This window comes from Somniosus microcephalus, chromosome 25, assembly GCF_052327205.1.
Source record: "Somniosus microcephalus isolate GS21.2 chromosome 25, FLI_Smic_1.0, whole genome shotgun sequence".
In the NCBI taxonomy this organism is placed as follows: Eukaryota; Metazoa; Chordata; class Chondrichthyes; order Squaliformes; family Somniosidae; genus Somniosus; species Somniosus microcephalus.
Window position 1 is genome coordinate 41953741 of NC_141011.1, and position 13830 is coordinate 41967570.

The following is a 13830-nucleotide window of genomic DNA, read 5'->3' on the forward strand; positions in this document are numbered from 1 at the left end:
GTGCTTCATGATGGAATTAATTGCTTTGAAGTGTAGTCACTGTATTGTATATGTGAACGCGGCAGCCATTTTTGCACAAGACCCCACAAAGCAGCAATGAGATAAATGTCCAGACAATCTGTTTTTCTTTAAGTGATGTTGGTTGAGGGATAAATATTGGCCAGGATACCAGGGAGAACTCTGCTCTTCTTCCAATAGTGCCATGGATCTTTTACATCCACCTGAGGGGGCACTTCGGTTTAACATCTCATCCGAAAGATGGCATCTCTGACAGTGCAACACTCCCTCAGTACTGTTCTCGAGTGTCAGCCGAGATTAGGTGCGCAAGTCTTCTGGAGTGGGACTTGAACCTACAACCTTCTAAGGCAAGAGTGCTACTACTAGACACCTATGTGGATGGTTCACTGAGTTGATCCAGTGAGTAGCTGAGCCGTACAGACTGGGAAGTACCAGGTTTGATCAATGTTGTGTGCGGTTAGCTGACCTCAGCTGGGATGGCAGTAGGGGTGGTAATAGGGCAGTAGGTGTTAGCATTGGCTCAATGGTAGCACTCTCGCCTCTGAGTCAGAAGCTTGCGGGTTCAAGTCCCACTCCAGATAGTACTGCACTGTCAGAGGTGCTGTTTTTCGGACGAGATGTTAAGCCGAGGCCCTGTCTGCCCTCTCAGATGGACTTAAAGATCCTATGGCACTATTTGAAGTAGAGCAAGGGGGTTCTCCCTGGTGTCCTGGCCAATATTTATCCCTTAACCAACACCACTAAAACAGATTATCTGGTCATTATCTTATTAAGGGTCCTGCTCCTAATTGCTATCGCTGCCAAGCGCAATCCTCAACAACAATTTGCATTTATATAGCACCTTTAATGTAGTGAAACACCCCAAGGCACTTCACAGGAGTGTTATCAGACAAAAAATGATACTGAGTCACATAATGAGATATTAGGACAGGTGACCAAAAGCTTGGTCAAAGAGGTAGGTTTTAAGGAGTGTCTTAAAGGAGGAAAAAGAGGTAGAGAGGCAGAGAAGTTTAGGGAGGGAATTCCAGAGCTTAGGGCCTAGGCAGCTGAAGGCACGGCCGCCAATGGTGGAGGGGTTAAAATCAGGGATGTGCAAGAGGCCAGAATTGGAGGAGTGCAGAGATCCCGAAAGTTTTTAGAGCTGGAGAAGGCTACAGAGATAGGGAGGGACGAGGCCACGGAGGGATTTGAAAATAAGGATGAGAATTTTAAAATTGAGGCATTGTTGGACCGGGAACGAGACTTGGTGTGTGTTGCAATACGGGCAGCAGAGTTCTGGATGAGCTCAAGTTTATGTAGGGTGGAAATGGGAGGCCGGCCAGGAGAGTATTGGAATAGTCAAGTCTGGAGGTAACAAAGGTCAGACTGAAGATCACATGCTGAGACCTTGTTGCTTTGTACTGCTCAGGTCCACAGTGCTCAGCGAATCTAAAATTGCGGGAGCTGTTGCCGCTCTTAATGAGGGACGAGGGAGTGGGAATTGAAATCTCTGATATTGGGATCATGTGTCAGAAACTCTTCAGTTGCCCCAGTCAACCCCAACCCCAACAGCCACGAAAAACACACCGGAGCCCTTTAATATAAAAAGCACACAGGTTTATTGCATATCAATCTCGTGTATAAATTCATTGTAGCATTTTGAAAGATTACATTTGGTATACATTCCTACTCTACATCATAAACATAGGAATCAGGTTGGATTTTTTTCATTTCTCCAGGTAATAACTGTATCATAAGCATCAAAATGAACGGAATTTTTTTTCTGTGAATCACTCACTTTCATTTTCCTATACTCTTTTGTCTCTCCCACAAGCAAAGATTTGTGTATGTGAGTGTGTGTGTGTGTGTGTGTGTGTGTGTGTGTGTGTGTGTGTGAGAGAGTGTATTTTTTTTTGTGTTAAACTATTCAGCTTATTAACAAAGCGCCCTTCTGTGTCTGGGCAGTTAAAGACTCCTAACTTTGGACAATGCCTAACCACATATACAAGTAAGTGCATCCCTACAGTATTTTCATCACAAGAAACACACCAACAGCTAAACACAAGCCATGCACAGCCATTTTTTTAAAGGTTTTTTTTGTTGAAGACTTTGTTTTTTTTAAAACATATTGTAAGCAATATACAACCCAAACAGAAAGGAAACAAGCACCATCATTGTAATCTTTAAACATTTTCCGGTTAATGAAATCTAACCACTTACAATGACTATTTTGTTTAAACACTACACAGTTTAAAACGTATTGAAACCAAGAAAAAAAACACACAATGATTTGTTGGGACTTGTATGGACAAACCTAGAACATAAATAGAGATCGAGGCATATCTGGGGAGGGAGGAGTGGGGGTGGGGGTGAGACAATTTAGCTTTTCGTTTTCTTCATGTTGAACCTACCAGGGCTCAAATGACCAAGTGTGAAGAGACAGTACGACAGTATTATGTGACCTAGTAGTGAACAGCACAACTTGTGTCTGCTTCTCATGTTTAGAGGACTGCTTTCCAAATTTGACCCTGAAATAGGACTGTAGCACATCTTATTTTAATCAAATTAAGACCACCTTTTTTCCCTCTTCCCTCCCATCCTGCAACCACCAAAACTACGTTGGAAAGTAGAGAAAGGATTCAAGGATGTCTCTGGATTACACCACCGGACTTATTTCACTCTCTACCTGTGAGTTACTAGGGATCCTTCATGCAAGGGAAGATTTCCTTAGTGCACCAGGTGTAGTGAAATCTTAGACCCGTTCTTTATGAATGCACTTACGATTCCTCCAGACCTGGTGCTTAGAAAATTTCTTCCCCTATGGATGGCAAAGGTCCAATTCATGCATGAGTAGAGGATTACCTGGAACTCAGTATTTCCAGGGCAATGGTCTATCTATTGTACCCCAGGGCACTTCCCAATGCAACCTTCAGTGCAAGGAATTCACAAGTGCATCGAGCTGTGGTTGACACATGCCCGACTCAACGAGCTGTGACATTTTCATGGAAAGTTTTCCAATCTTCCCTTAGTGCATCTGTGTGAACAGTCCTCCTTGGGGTTAACGTTGGAAACTATTTTTAAAAAATGAAACATTTAAGCAACACGTTAAAATTCAAAACTAGAATGGTTCTGACATGAGATAAAAATGTACGAGACTAACAAAGGCCAAGCTGTCCATTATCGATGGGATTCCTTTTAGTCACCAGGTTGGATGCATCCATTGACCAACAACTTACTTGCAAGTCAAAATAAACTCAAAGTGCTATGAACACACACCGTCTGCGAGTAGCAGACCTTGCAGGTAGGGCAACTACCTTCTAGGGTCCACAGTCCAGAATTAAGGACACCAATATTAACATAAGAGGTAAAGAGGCTAGCCTGGGACTGGGAGATGGAAGCTAATTTCAGGATTATCTTGGAATATACAAGGCACCCTACCTGCAAGTGCAAAAAAATGATGGGAGTGAAATTGGACTTTGGCAATGGAAATGAAAATCGGGTGTGGTGTACAACATGCTGTCAATTCACTATCACTCATTTCACACTTTCATCTTAGACCAACTTCACCCCCAATAAATTAAAACGTAACCGGCACTGTGAATCACTCAACCCTTTTCAAGTGTGACTATCATTGCTGGTGTGTTTCTCTACTTTATCAAACACCAGCTTGTTAGAGCCAGTACTCACTGTGTTTGTGGGATTTTGGCCTTTCTTCTTTAAGGCCGCCCTCTTTCAAGTGGGAGAATAGGACATTCTTCCTTGTGCTAGGAGAGAAGCACAGTCTTCCTTGGGATGGGAGCTCCAGGGCTGACTCTACTGAAACGTTAGCATTACTGTGAAGCAAAAAACTTCTTTGTCTGACAGCGAAGTTGCTGTATAAATGCCCCCTTAAATATCTCTACTGACCTCCACAATGGAAGACACATCACAGAATCCTTAAGGTATGTCTTCCCTTTGTCCCCTCTCCCCAGTGTAAGAAAAGAATCCGCCTGAGGTATCACGGGAATGATTTGTTTATGAGGTAAGCTGCAGTGGAATGTTGGGCCTGTGCATGTTGTCCGGTTTGTGCTGCCTCACATTCTAAGTGCTAGTTGCTTTCCACGAGATTTAATAAATGGGGCAGATGAATGAGATAAGTGTAAAACCCCAATTGACTGACCAGCAGCCTCCAATTCCCAATGGTCAGGAACAAAAACATTTACTGAAAACAAATTTCACAATGGTATGGTCTGAAACATTTCTCAATGATTGTAGTGAGCGAGCGGGTAGCTACTATTCTGGAACAGGGTATTTTGATCAGGTAAAAGCACAATACTGCAAAGCAGGGCTCCTTTTTCAGGTAATTATGTGTCCAAGATTGGAAGAAACCAACTTGGGAAAGAAGATTGAGAAGAAGAGAAATAGAGGTGAAGATGAGGAAGGAGGTTAAAGATGAGAAATGGAGGTGAAGAGTGAGGAATGGAGGTTGGGATGAGGAATAGAGGTGAAGAGTGAGGAATGGAGGTTGAGATGAGGAATAGAGGTGAAGAGTGAGGAATGGAGGTTGAGATGAGGAATAGAGGTGAAGAGTGAGGAATGGAGGTTGGGATGAGGAATAGAGGTGAAGAGTGAGGAATGGAGGTTGGGATGAGGAATGGAGGTGAAGATGAGGAATGGAGGTTGAGATGAGGAAGGAAGGTTGGGATGAGGAATAGAGGTGAAGAGTGAGGCATGGAGGTTGAGATGAGGAAGGAAGGTTGGGATAAGGAACAAAGGTTGGGATGAGGAATGGAGGTGAAGATGAGGACTGGAGGTTGGGATGAGGAAGGAAGGTGAAGATAAGGAATAGAAGTTGGGATGCGGAATTGAGGTTGGAATGAGGAAGGAGGGTGAAGATGAGGAATAGAGGTTGGGATGAGGAATTGAGGTTGGGATGAGGAATGGAAGTGCAGATGAGCAGTAGAGCTGGGAGCGGCCTGAGGGTGGAACAGGCTGTAAGAAGTGGAAAGGGGTTGTGGAAACTTGCTAAGCTCATGTACTCAATGTAATGCACAGAGAGTACACCTGAGATCATGAATCTGAGAGTTTCTGGAAAATCCAGATCCTTTTACCAGAGACAGTTTGTCCTTTGTTTTTTTAACAAAATAGAAAAAAATGGTGAATTTCCACAGGGAGTTTTCCCGCACGCTTACCATAACTTTGGGGGAGGAGCCATGGAAATCCCGGAAAAACAGCATTTAGTGCTGTTACAGCAGACAATTGGGAGAACCGTGCAGAAATTCACCCCATATACGTTTAACAGGTCTCAGTCAGAACAGTGGGGGAGGGGGGTACTAAAATTGGCATCAATATTCTTGGGCTAGGGAGGAGGGAAAGCATTTGGCCAAGGTTCCCGCTCCTGATCGCCACCCAGTGACCCTCGCTGGAAAGTGCGTGTGTGGACGTGACGTGTATAGGACGGGATCAGGGCCAGCTACGATCCCCTCCTTGCCATCATTCACTGTCTAGGCTTGCACGTGAAGAATGGCCGCTTGGCAGAGATAGCGGTGGGTAAACGACGCCCATGGAACCGTAGCCCAGCGAGAGTCAGCAGCCTCAGGATCGTTGTGTCTGGGACTTGCGTGGAAGTTATCGTCACACAGCTGGGGTTTGAAATAAATTAAGAGCGTGGGTCCCAGGACCACTCTGAAGTTGAACAGAGTGACCCTGCTATATTTTGTTCCAGTTACCTTAAGTGCTGACAAGGACACTTCTACCATCACTGTAACCGATTCTAGTCAGTGGCATAGTTACAATTCAATACTTGTTTGTTCTCACCAAATAATTGAACAGCCATGTAAAGCAATCCTCCTATTCTTCTCAAAGGCCCTCGGGGGAAGGGGGTTGCATATTTCATAGCCAAGGGAAGGTGAAAATTGAATATATTTAAGCAGTCGTAATTAACACACTTGCACTTTAACAAGGGAAAGGTTGTAGGATGAGGCTGTAGGAGTAAAATTGCCTCCTTGCTACAGAACACATGGAACTATGCAAGTGTTTCAATCAGGTTTTCTTCCAACAAGAGAGAAAAATGGACTTTTGATGAAACTGATCAGATTTTTACTTCACCTCGAGCTGGGAGTGCATAACATGAGGGCGCACCCAGCTCTAGCACAAGGGTGCGCCCACCCCTCGCACGAGGGCGTGTCCAGCTCTAGCACGAGGGTGTGTCCACCCCTCACACGAGGGCGTGCCCAGCTCTAGCACGAGGGTGTGTCCAGCTCTAGCACGACGGCGTGCCCACCCCTCGCACGAGGGCGTGTCCAGCTCTAGCACGAGGGCGCACCCAGCTCTAGCACGAGGGCGCACCCACCCCTCGCATGAGGGCGTGTCCAGCTCTAGCACGAGGGTGTGTCCACCCCTCACACGAGGGCATGTCCACCCCTCACACGAGGGCATGTCCAGCTCTAGCACGAGGGTGTGTCCACCCCTTACATGAGGGCGCACCCAGCTCTAGCACGAGGGCGCGCCCACCCCTCGCATGAGGGCGTGTCCAGCTCTAGCACGAGGGCGTGTCCAGCTCTAGCACGAGGGTGTGTCCACCCCTCACACGAGGGCATGTCCAGTTCTAGCACGAGGGTGTGTCTACCCCTTGCACGAGGGCGTGTCCAGCTCAAGCACGAGGGTGTGTCCACCTCTCACACGAGGGCGTGCCCAGCTCTAGCACGAGGGCGTGTCCAGCTCTAGCATGAGGGTGTGTCCACCCCTCACACGAGGGCGTGCCCAGCTCTAGCACGAGGGTGTGTCCACCCCTCACACGAGGGCGTGTCCAGCTCCAGCACGAGGGCACGCCCACCCCTCGCACGAGGGCGTGTCCAGCTCTAGCACGAGGGTGTGTCCAGCTCTCGCACCGTCAAACTGCTTGGAAAGCAATCGAAAAGCAGGATTGTCCCCGGAAGGCAGGCTGCACCATCCAGTTGGTCCATTGCGCATTGTTGCTCGGTCACTAAGGAAAGGCAGAGTGTGCGTGAGACCGTGTAGGGAAGAGGGAAGCACGGCGACAACAAAAAAATAAATGATACGCAGTGTCACTCCCACAAAGTGCTGGAATTTCTCTAATTAACCAGCTGTTCCAAAGAGAAAAAAATATATACTTTTTTTCCAAGAATTTCTTTTTAAAACATTTACACTGCTGGCTTGCTTCATTACAAAGTAAAAGAAAAACAAAGGGGCATGCTGACAACCGTGCAAAGTAATAACTGCATGGAACCTGTGTCCTCCTTGATTACCTGGCTCCACAGTCGCTGAGAGGAATCAGTAAAATTACTCAGCACCAAATAGTCACTCCAAGGGACAAAAAGACATTTCTGGCTTTTACACAAGTATTTACAGGAGCTTTTTCAAAGCAAAAGTTTCTTTATTCTTTTAATTTTTCTTTATAATTATTTACCACGGAAACTGCAATTGCTGAGGCCTATTCTCCTCTTGTTCTTCTCATTCGTTTCATTGTAAAGGATCAAATCTAACAACAAGATCCGTTTTTTAAATAAAATACTGAGTTCAAAAAAAAAATCGCCCCCCCCCTCCTCCTCCTCCTCAAAGATTTGGCACTTCCACAATGCATGCCACGCTAAAACGTTAACGTTAAAAAAAAGAGAAAAAAATTCACATTTTTTTGGACTACTTTTTTTTGTTTGAAGTGGGGCATCTGTGAGGAAATCGTCTAAGGAATAAATAGCAAGGACATAAACACTAATGGACAGGAAGAAATTCAATAAAGCCTATGACTAAATAAAACAAACAAAAAAAACAAATTTGATTGTCTGGGAATCGGCAACTAGAAGGACAACCTATGTTATTTGGCACAAGCGACTCTCCCTATTCGACAGTTATTGTACAACATCATTACACAACTTTTGGTCCTTCTCTAGATAATTATATTAACATTTTAAATCACTCTCATGACAGCTAAGAGTACAAGACACAATACTGTTTCTTATAGAAGAGATAATATGCCTAGGAGAGAGATATCTTGGATGGGGTGGGAGGGAGAGTGAGAGAATGCAGGCTATTATATACAGGTTCATTATTGCAGAATTGCCTCCCCTGCTTATTTCTACAAATAATTTAAAATTATAATTAATAGGATGATGTAAAGTAAGACAGGATATAGATGAACAAGCAGGCTACCTTTTTCAATGGACGTACATCCTTCTTCCTGTAGCTTGACTGGCCCCTCAGTATTAACATTTTTTTTAATTCCTTTTTTTAAGCTGCAGCCCCAACTATATATTTGTGCAAAAAAAATTATATAACAGGAATAAATATCTTGTGGAATTTAAGGTCGGCAACATAATTCAGTTGCGACCGAAGGAATGAAAGTGTTGTAAGGCCTCCTTAGCTCGGCAGATAGGGGGGGTGGGGATATCTGAGCTTTCAGCAGCTGTGCCCTTGGTGCCAGCATCCCCCCCGCCCTTCCTAAATACGTCAGGCCCACATCTCGCTTTGCTGGCTCTCTCTCTCTCTCTCGCTCTCTCTCTCTCATACGTGGTTGATTGGGTGAAAGGTGCCCGACTCCGATGCAGCTCCTGCTATGTTCAGCCAAGCATCCAGAGAGCTCTGGGACGATGGATGGAGGGAAGCGTTCTCAGAGAATGAAAGCATCATGGCATAAGTCTGCAGTGTTTGGTTTGGGGGACGGAGAAGAAAAAAAGAAGAAAGAAAATGACGTTAATACTCATCTTCTAAATGACAACATTTAATACAAATAATTTTAAACTCAGAGAGCTGGCACAGGCACAATGGGTTGAATGGCCTCCTTCTGTGCTGTATCATTTTATGATTCTACGAATTTCTGAGGGGGACGTCCTGATCCCCTCTGTGACTTCAGCAGAAGATCCGTGGAAACCCCAGAGAAAGGGCGGAAATGCCAAGTTACAGCGGGCAATTGCAAGAACCCCTGCAGCAATTCAACTCCATAGCTCCTCGCGCTTCCTTCACTCCGTCAATAACTAAAACACTGGGTGTCACTCCAAGTTCAGAGGAGAACGACAGTGCTGTTACATTAAGGCTGTACATAGCTGACAATTTGAAGGTTTCCTCTGTTTTGCTCATCGCTCTTCCCAAATTTGTTCGCTGCTCTCTGCCGGCTCTTATTGGGGCACAATTCTGCGGGCACAGGCTGCCCCTCAGTACCTCGCCCACGTGACTATTCTTCATGGGTGAGCCTAGATTGTGAGCGTTGGAGTGGTGGGGGTGGGGGGGATGGAAATCACAGCTGACCCCAATCCTATCCATCGCCAACTTTAGAGCAGCGGGTCGCTGCAGGGGGGTCAGTCAGGAGCAGGGACCACATCTGATTTTACCCCTCCACAGCCAAATTCAGCCAACTGTAGTACTTCCTCTACTACCATGGCTGAGAGCAATTAATTCAGTATACAGCAGGGTTGAAACCTTGGATCTTCCTGCTCAGTACGGCTCAGTATCACACTGGGTGGTGCAACCATTCACTTAGTCTTTCAACTAAAGATTGTAGACTTGGATACCATCACTTGGACTCAAGGTGTCCATATGGATATGAGGAGGGAGAGAAGTGCTGATTTCCCTCACTCCTCAAATGTTTGAATACTCTTTGTATGACTGGATGGTCCTTCCAAAAATGGGGATGGGTAACTGAACCTTGGCCAGTGGCTTTCTATATCCAGCAAACCAGACCCCACCTCAACCAACACAGAACAGTTGGAAATAGCAGCACTCAATTCCACAAACATTTGTCCCAAACCCACTTCCCAGATGGAACAATATTGGGAACAAACCAACATATGATAGTTTCATAAAGCACAACTTATTTTTAAAGAAGCAGAGAGTCACACACAGACATTCTTAGTCGCAGTAAGATTAGTGAAACACAGTTAGTAAGAGGCAGGCAAATGTTGAGGTATGCCCTTATCTCATCTGTTATACAAAGATGTCATGGCCTAACTCTGAGTCCATGCCAGCGGCAAGGAACCTCATGCACCGTCAGCACGTACCCCATGATTCTCCAACACACACGGACGATGGCTGAGGTTCTTTGCGCCAGCACGTGTTCAGAAGATGACCTTCCTCGAATGTATCACTATAAGAAGACAGGCTCGCATTCTTTTTCTTAAGTTTCAGTTAAAAGGTTTTACCATTTAAAAATATTTAAGTCCAGGAAACTACTGGGCCAAAATATTCTTCTAAACAATTATGTATAAAATGACTTAATCCACTTTTGGGTGGAATCCAAGGTTAAGCAAAGTCACCTGAAGTACATTAAACATTGTTAATGTTTTCCCATGTAGACTGCATCCTTTTTCAACAGATATTCGAAATAGAAGAGCAAAATTGCAATAGCTCAAAATATAATCTGTAGCAAGTGCTCTCCATCAGTGAAAGGACCGTCACAGTGAACATCGTACTGCTCCGGCGCAGTGAACATCGTACTGCTCCGTCACAGTCAACATCGTACTGCTCCGTCACAGTGAACATCGTACTGCTCCGTCACAGTGAACATCGTACTGCTCCGTCACAGTGAACATCGTACTGCTCTGTCACAGTGAACATCATACTGCTCCGTCACAGTGAACATCGTACTGCTCCGTCACAGTGAACATCGTACTGCTCCGGCAGAGTGAACATCGTACTGCTCCGTCACAGTGAACATCGTACTGCTCCGTCACAGTGAACATCGTACTGCTCCGTCACAATGAACATCGTACTGCTCCGGCACAGTGAACATCGTACTGCTCCGTCACAGTGAACATCGTACTGCTCCGGCACAGTGAACATCGTACTGCTCCGGCACAGTGAACATCGTACTGCTCGGTCACAGAGAACATCATAGTGCTCCGGCACAGTGAACATCGTACTGCTCCGGCACAGTGAACATCGTACTGCTCCGTCACAGTGAACATCGTACTGCTCCGTCACAGTGAACATCGTACTGCTCCGTCACAGTGAACATCGTACTGCTCCGGCACAGTGAACATCGTACTGCTCCGGCACAGTGAACATCGTACTGCTCCGGCACAGTGAACATCGTACTGCTCGGTCACAGAGAACATCATAGTGCTCCGGCACAGTGAACATCGTACTGCTCCGTCACAGTGAACATCGTACTGCTCCGTCACAGTGAACATCGTACTGCTCCGTCACAGTGAACATCGTACTGCTCCGGCACAGTGAACATCGTACTGCTCCGTCACAGTGAACATCGTACTGCTCCGGCACAGTGAACATCGTACTGCTCGGGCACAGTGAACATCGTACTGCTCGGTCACAGTGAACATCGTACTGCTCGGGCACAGTGAACATCGTACTGCTCGGTCACAGTGAACATCGTACTGCTCCGTCACAGTGAACATCGTACTGCTTCGGCACAGTGAACATCGTACTGCTTCGGCACAGTGAACATCGTACTGCTTCGGCACAGTGAACATCGTACTGCTCCGTCACAGTGAACATCGTACTGCTCCGTCACAGTGAACATCGTACTGCTTCGGCACAGTGAACATCGTACTGCTCCGTCACAGTGAACATCGTGCTGATCCGGCACAGTGAACAACGTACTGCTCCGTCACAGTGAACATCATACTGCTCCGTCACAGTGAACATCGTACTGCTGCGTCACAGTGAACATCGTACTGCTCCGTCACAGTGAACATCGTACTACTGCCCCAGCAAAGTGAACATCGTACTGCTCGGGCACAGTGAACATCGTACTGCTCCGTCACAGTGAACATCGTTCTGCTCCGGCACAGTGAACATCGTACTGCTCCGGCACAGTGAACATCGTACTGCTCCCTCACCGTGAACATCATACTGCTCCGTCATAGTGAACATCGTACTGCTCCGGCACAGTGAACATCGTACTGCTCCGTCACAGAGAACATCATAGTGCTCCGGCACAGTGAACATCGTACTGCTCCGGCACAGTGAACATCGTACTGCTCCGTCACAGTGAACATCGTACTGCTCCGTCACAGTGACTATCGTACTGCTCCGGCACAGTGAACATCGTACTGCTCCGTCACAGTGAACATCGTACTGCTTCGGCAAAGTGAACATCGTACTCCTCCGTCACAGTGAACATCGTACTGCTCCGGCACAGTGAACAACGTACTGCTCCGTCAGAGTGAACATCGTACTGCTCCGTCACAGTGAACATCGTACTGCTCCGTCACAGTGAACATCATACTGCTCCGTCACAGTGAACATCGTACTGCTCCGTCACAGTGAACATCGTACTGCTCCGTCACAGTGAACATTGTACTGCTCCGGCACAGAGAACATCGTACTGCTCCGTCACAGTGAACATCGTACTGCTCCGTCACAGTGAACATCGTACTGCTCCGGCACAGTAAACATCATACTGCTCCGTCACAGTGAACATCGTACTGCTCCATCACAGTTAATATCGTACTGCTCCGGCACAGTGAACAACGTACTGCTCCGTCACAGTGAACATCGTACTGCTCCGTCACAGTGAACATCATACTGCTCCGTCACAGTGAACATCGTACTGCTCCGTCACAGTGAACATCGTACTGCTCCGTCACAGTGAATATTGTACTGCTCTGGCACAGAGAACATCGTACTGCTCCGTCACAGTGAACATCGTACTGCTCCGTCACAGTGAACATCGTACTGCTCCGGCACAGTAAACATCATACTGCTCCGTCACAGTGAACATCGTACTGCTCCGTCACAGTTAATATCGTTCTGCTCCGGCACAGTGAACATCGTACTGCTCCCTCACCGTGAACATCATACTGCTCCGTCACAGTGTACGCCGTACTGCTCCGGCACAGTGAACATCGTACTGCTCCATCACAGTGAACATCGTACTGCTCCGTCACAGTGAACATCGTGCTGCTCCGGCACAGTGAACATCGTACTGCTCCGTCACAGTGAACATCGTACTGCTCCGTCACAGTGAACATCGTACTGCTCCGTCACAGTGAACATCGGACTGCTCTTGCACAGTGAACATCGTACTGCTCCGTCACAGTGAACATCGTACTGCTCCGTCACAGTGAACATCGTACTGCTCCGTCACAGTGAACATCGTACTGCTCCGTCACAGTGAACATCGTACTGCTCCGGCACAGTAAACATCATACTGCTCCGTGACAGTGAACATCGTACTGCTCCGGCACAGTGAACATCGTACTGCTCCGGCACAGTGAACATCGTAATGCTCCGTCACAGTGAACATCATACTGCTCCGTCACAGTGAACATCGTACTGCTGCGTCACAGTGAACATCGTACTGCTCCGTCACAGTGAACATCGTACTACTGCCCCAGCAAAGTGAACATCGTACTGCTCGGGGACAGTGAACATCGTACTGCTCCGTCACAGTGAACATCGTTCTGCTCCGGCACAGTGAACATCGTACTGCTCCGGCACAGTGAACATCGTACTGCTCCCTCACCGTGAACATCATACTGCTCCATCACAGTGTACGCCGTACTGCTCCGGCACAGTGAACATCGTACTGCTCCATCACAGTGAACATCGTACTGCTCCGTCACAGTGAACATCGTACTGCTCCGTCACCGTGAACATCGTACTGCTCCGGCACAGTGAACATCGTACTGCTCCGGCACAGTGAACATCGTACTGCTCCGTCACAGAGAACATCATAGTGCTCCGGCACAGTGAACATCGTACTGCTCCGGCACAGTGAACATCGTACTGCTGCGTCACAGTGAACATCGTACTGCTCCATCACAGTGAACATCGTACTGCTCCGTCACAGTGTACATCATACTGCTCCGTCACAGTGAACATCGTACTGCTCCGTCACAGTGAACATCGTACTGCTCCGTCACAGTGAACATTGTACTG

At 46.9% G+C, this 13830-nt stretch overlaps 1 protein-coding gene across 3 annotated transcripts in view; it reads right to left on the bottom strand.

Moving 5' to 3' along the window:
* Positions 1-1592: 1592 nt before the first annotated feature.
* The window catches only part of prdm16 (PR domain containing 16), a 963872-nt gene continuing 951634 nt past the window's right edge, over positions 1593-13830 (bottom strand). For 2 of the 3 annotated variants that reach the window (XM_085967281.1, XM_085967280.1), the window contains one exon: positions 8534-8631. In XM_085967281.1, the coding sequence (XP_085823407.1) occupies positions 8619-8631 (13 nt within the window). In that variant the 3' untranslated portion in view covers positions 8534-8618. Of the gene's footprint in view, positions 8632-13830 lie in introns of all 3 variants that reach the window. The other variant, XM_085967282.1, reaches the window with a different exon arrangement.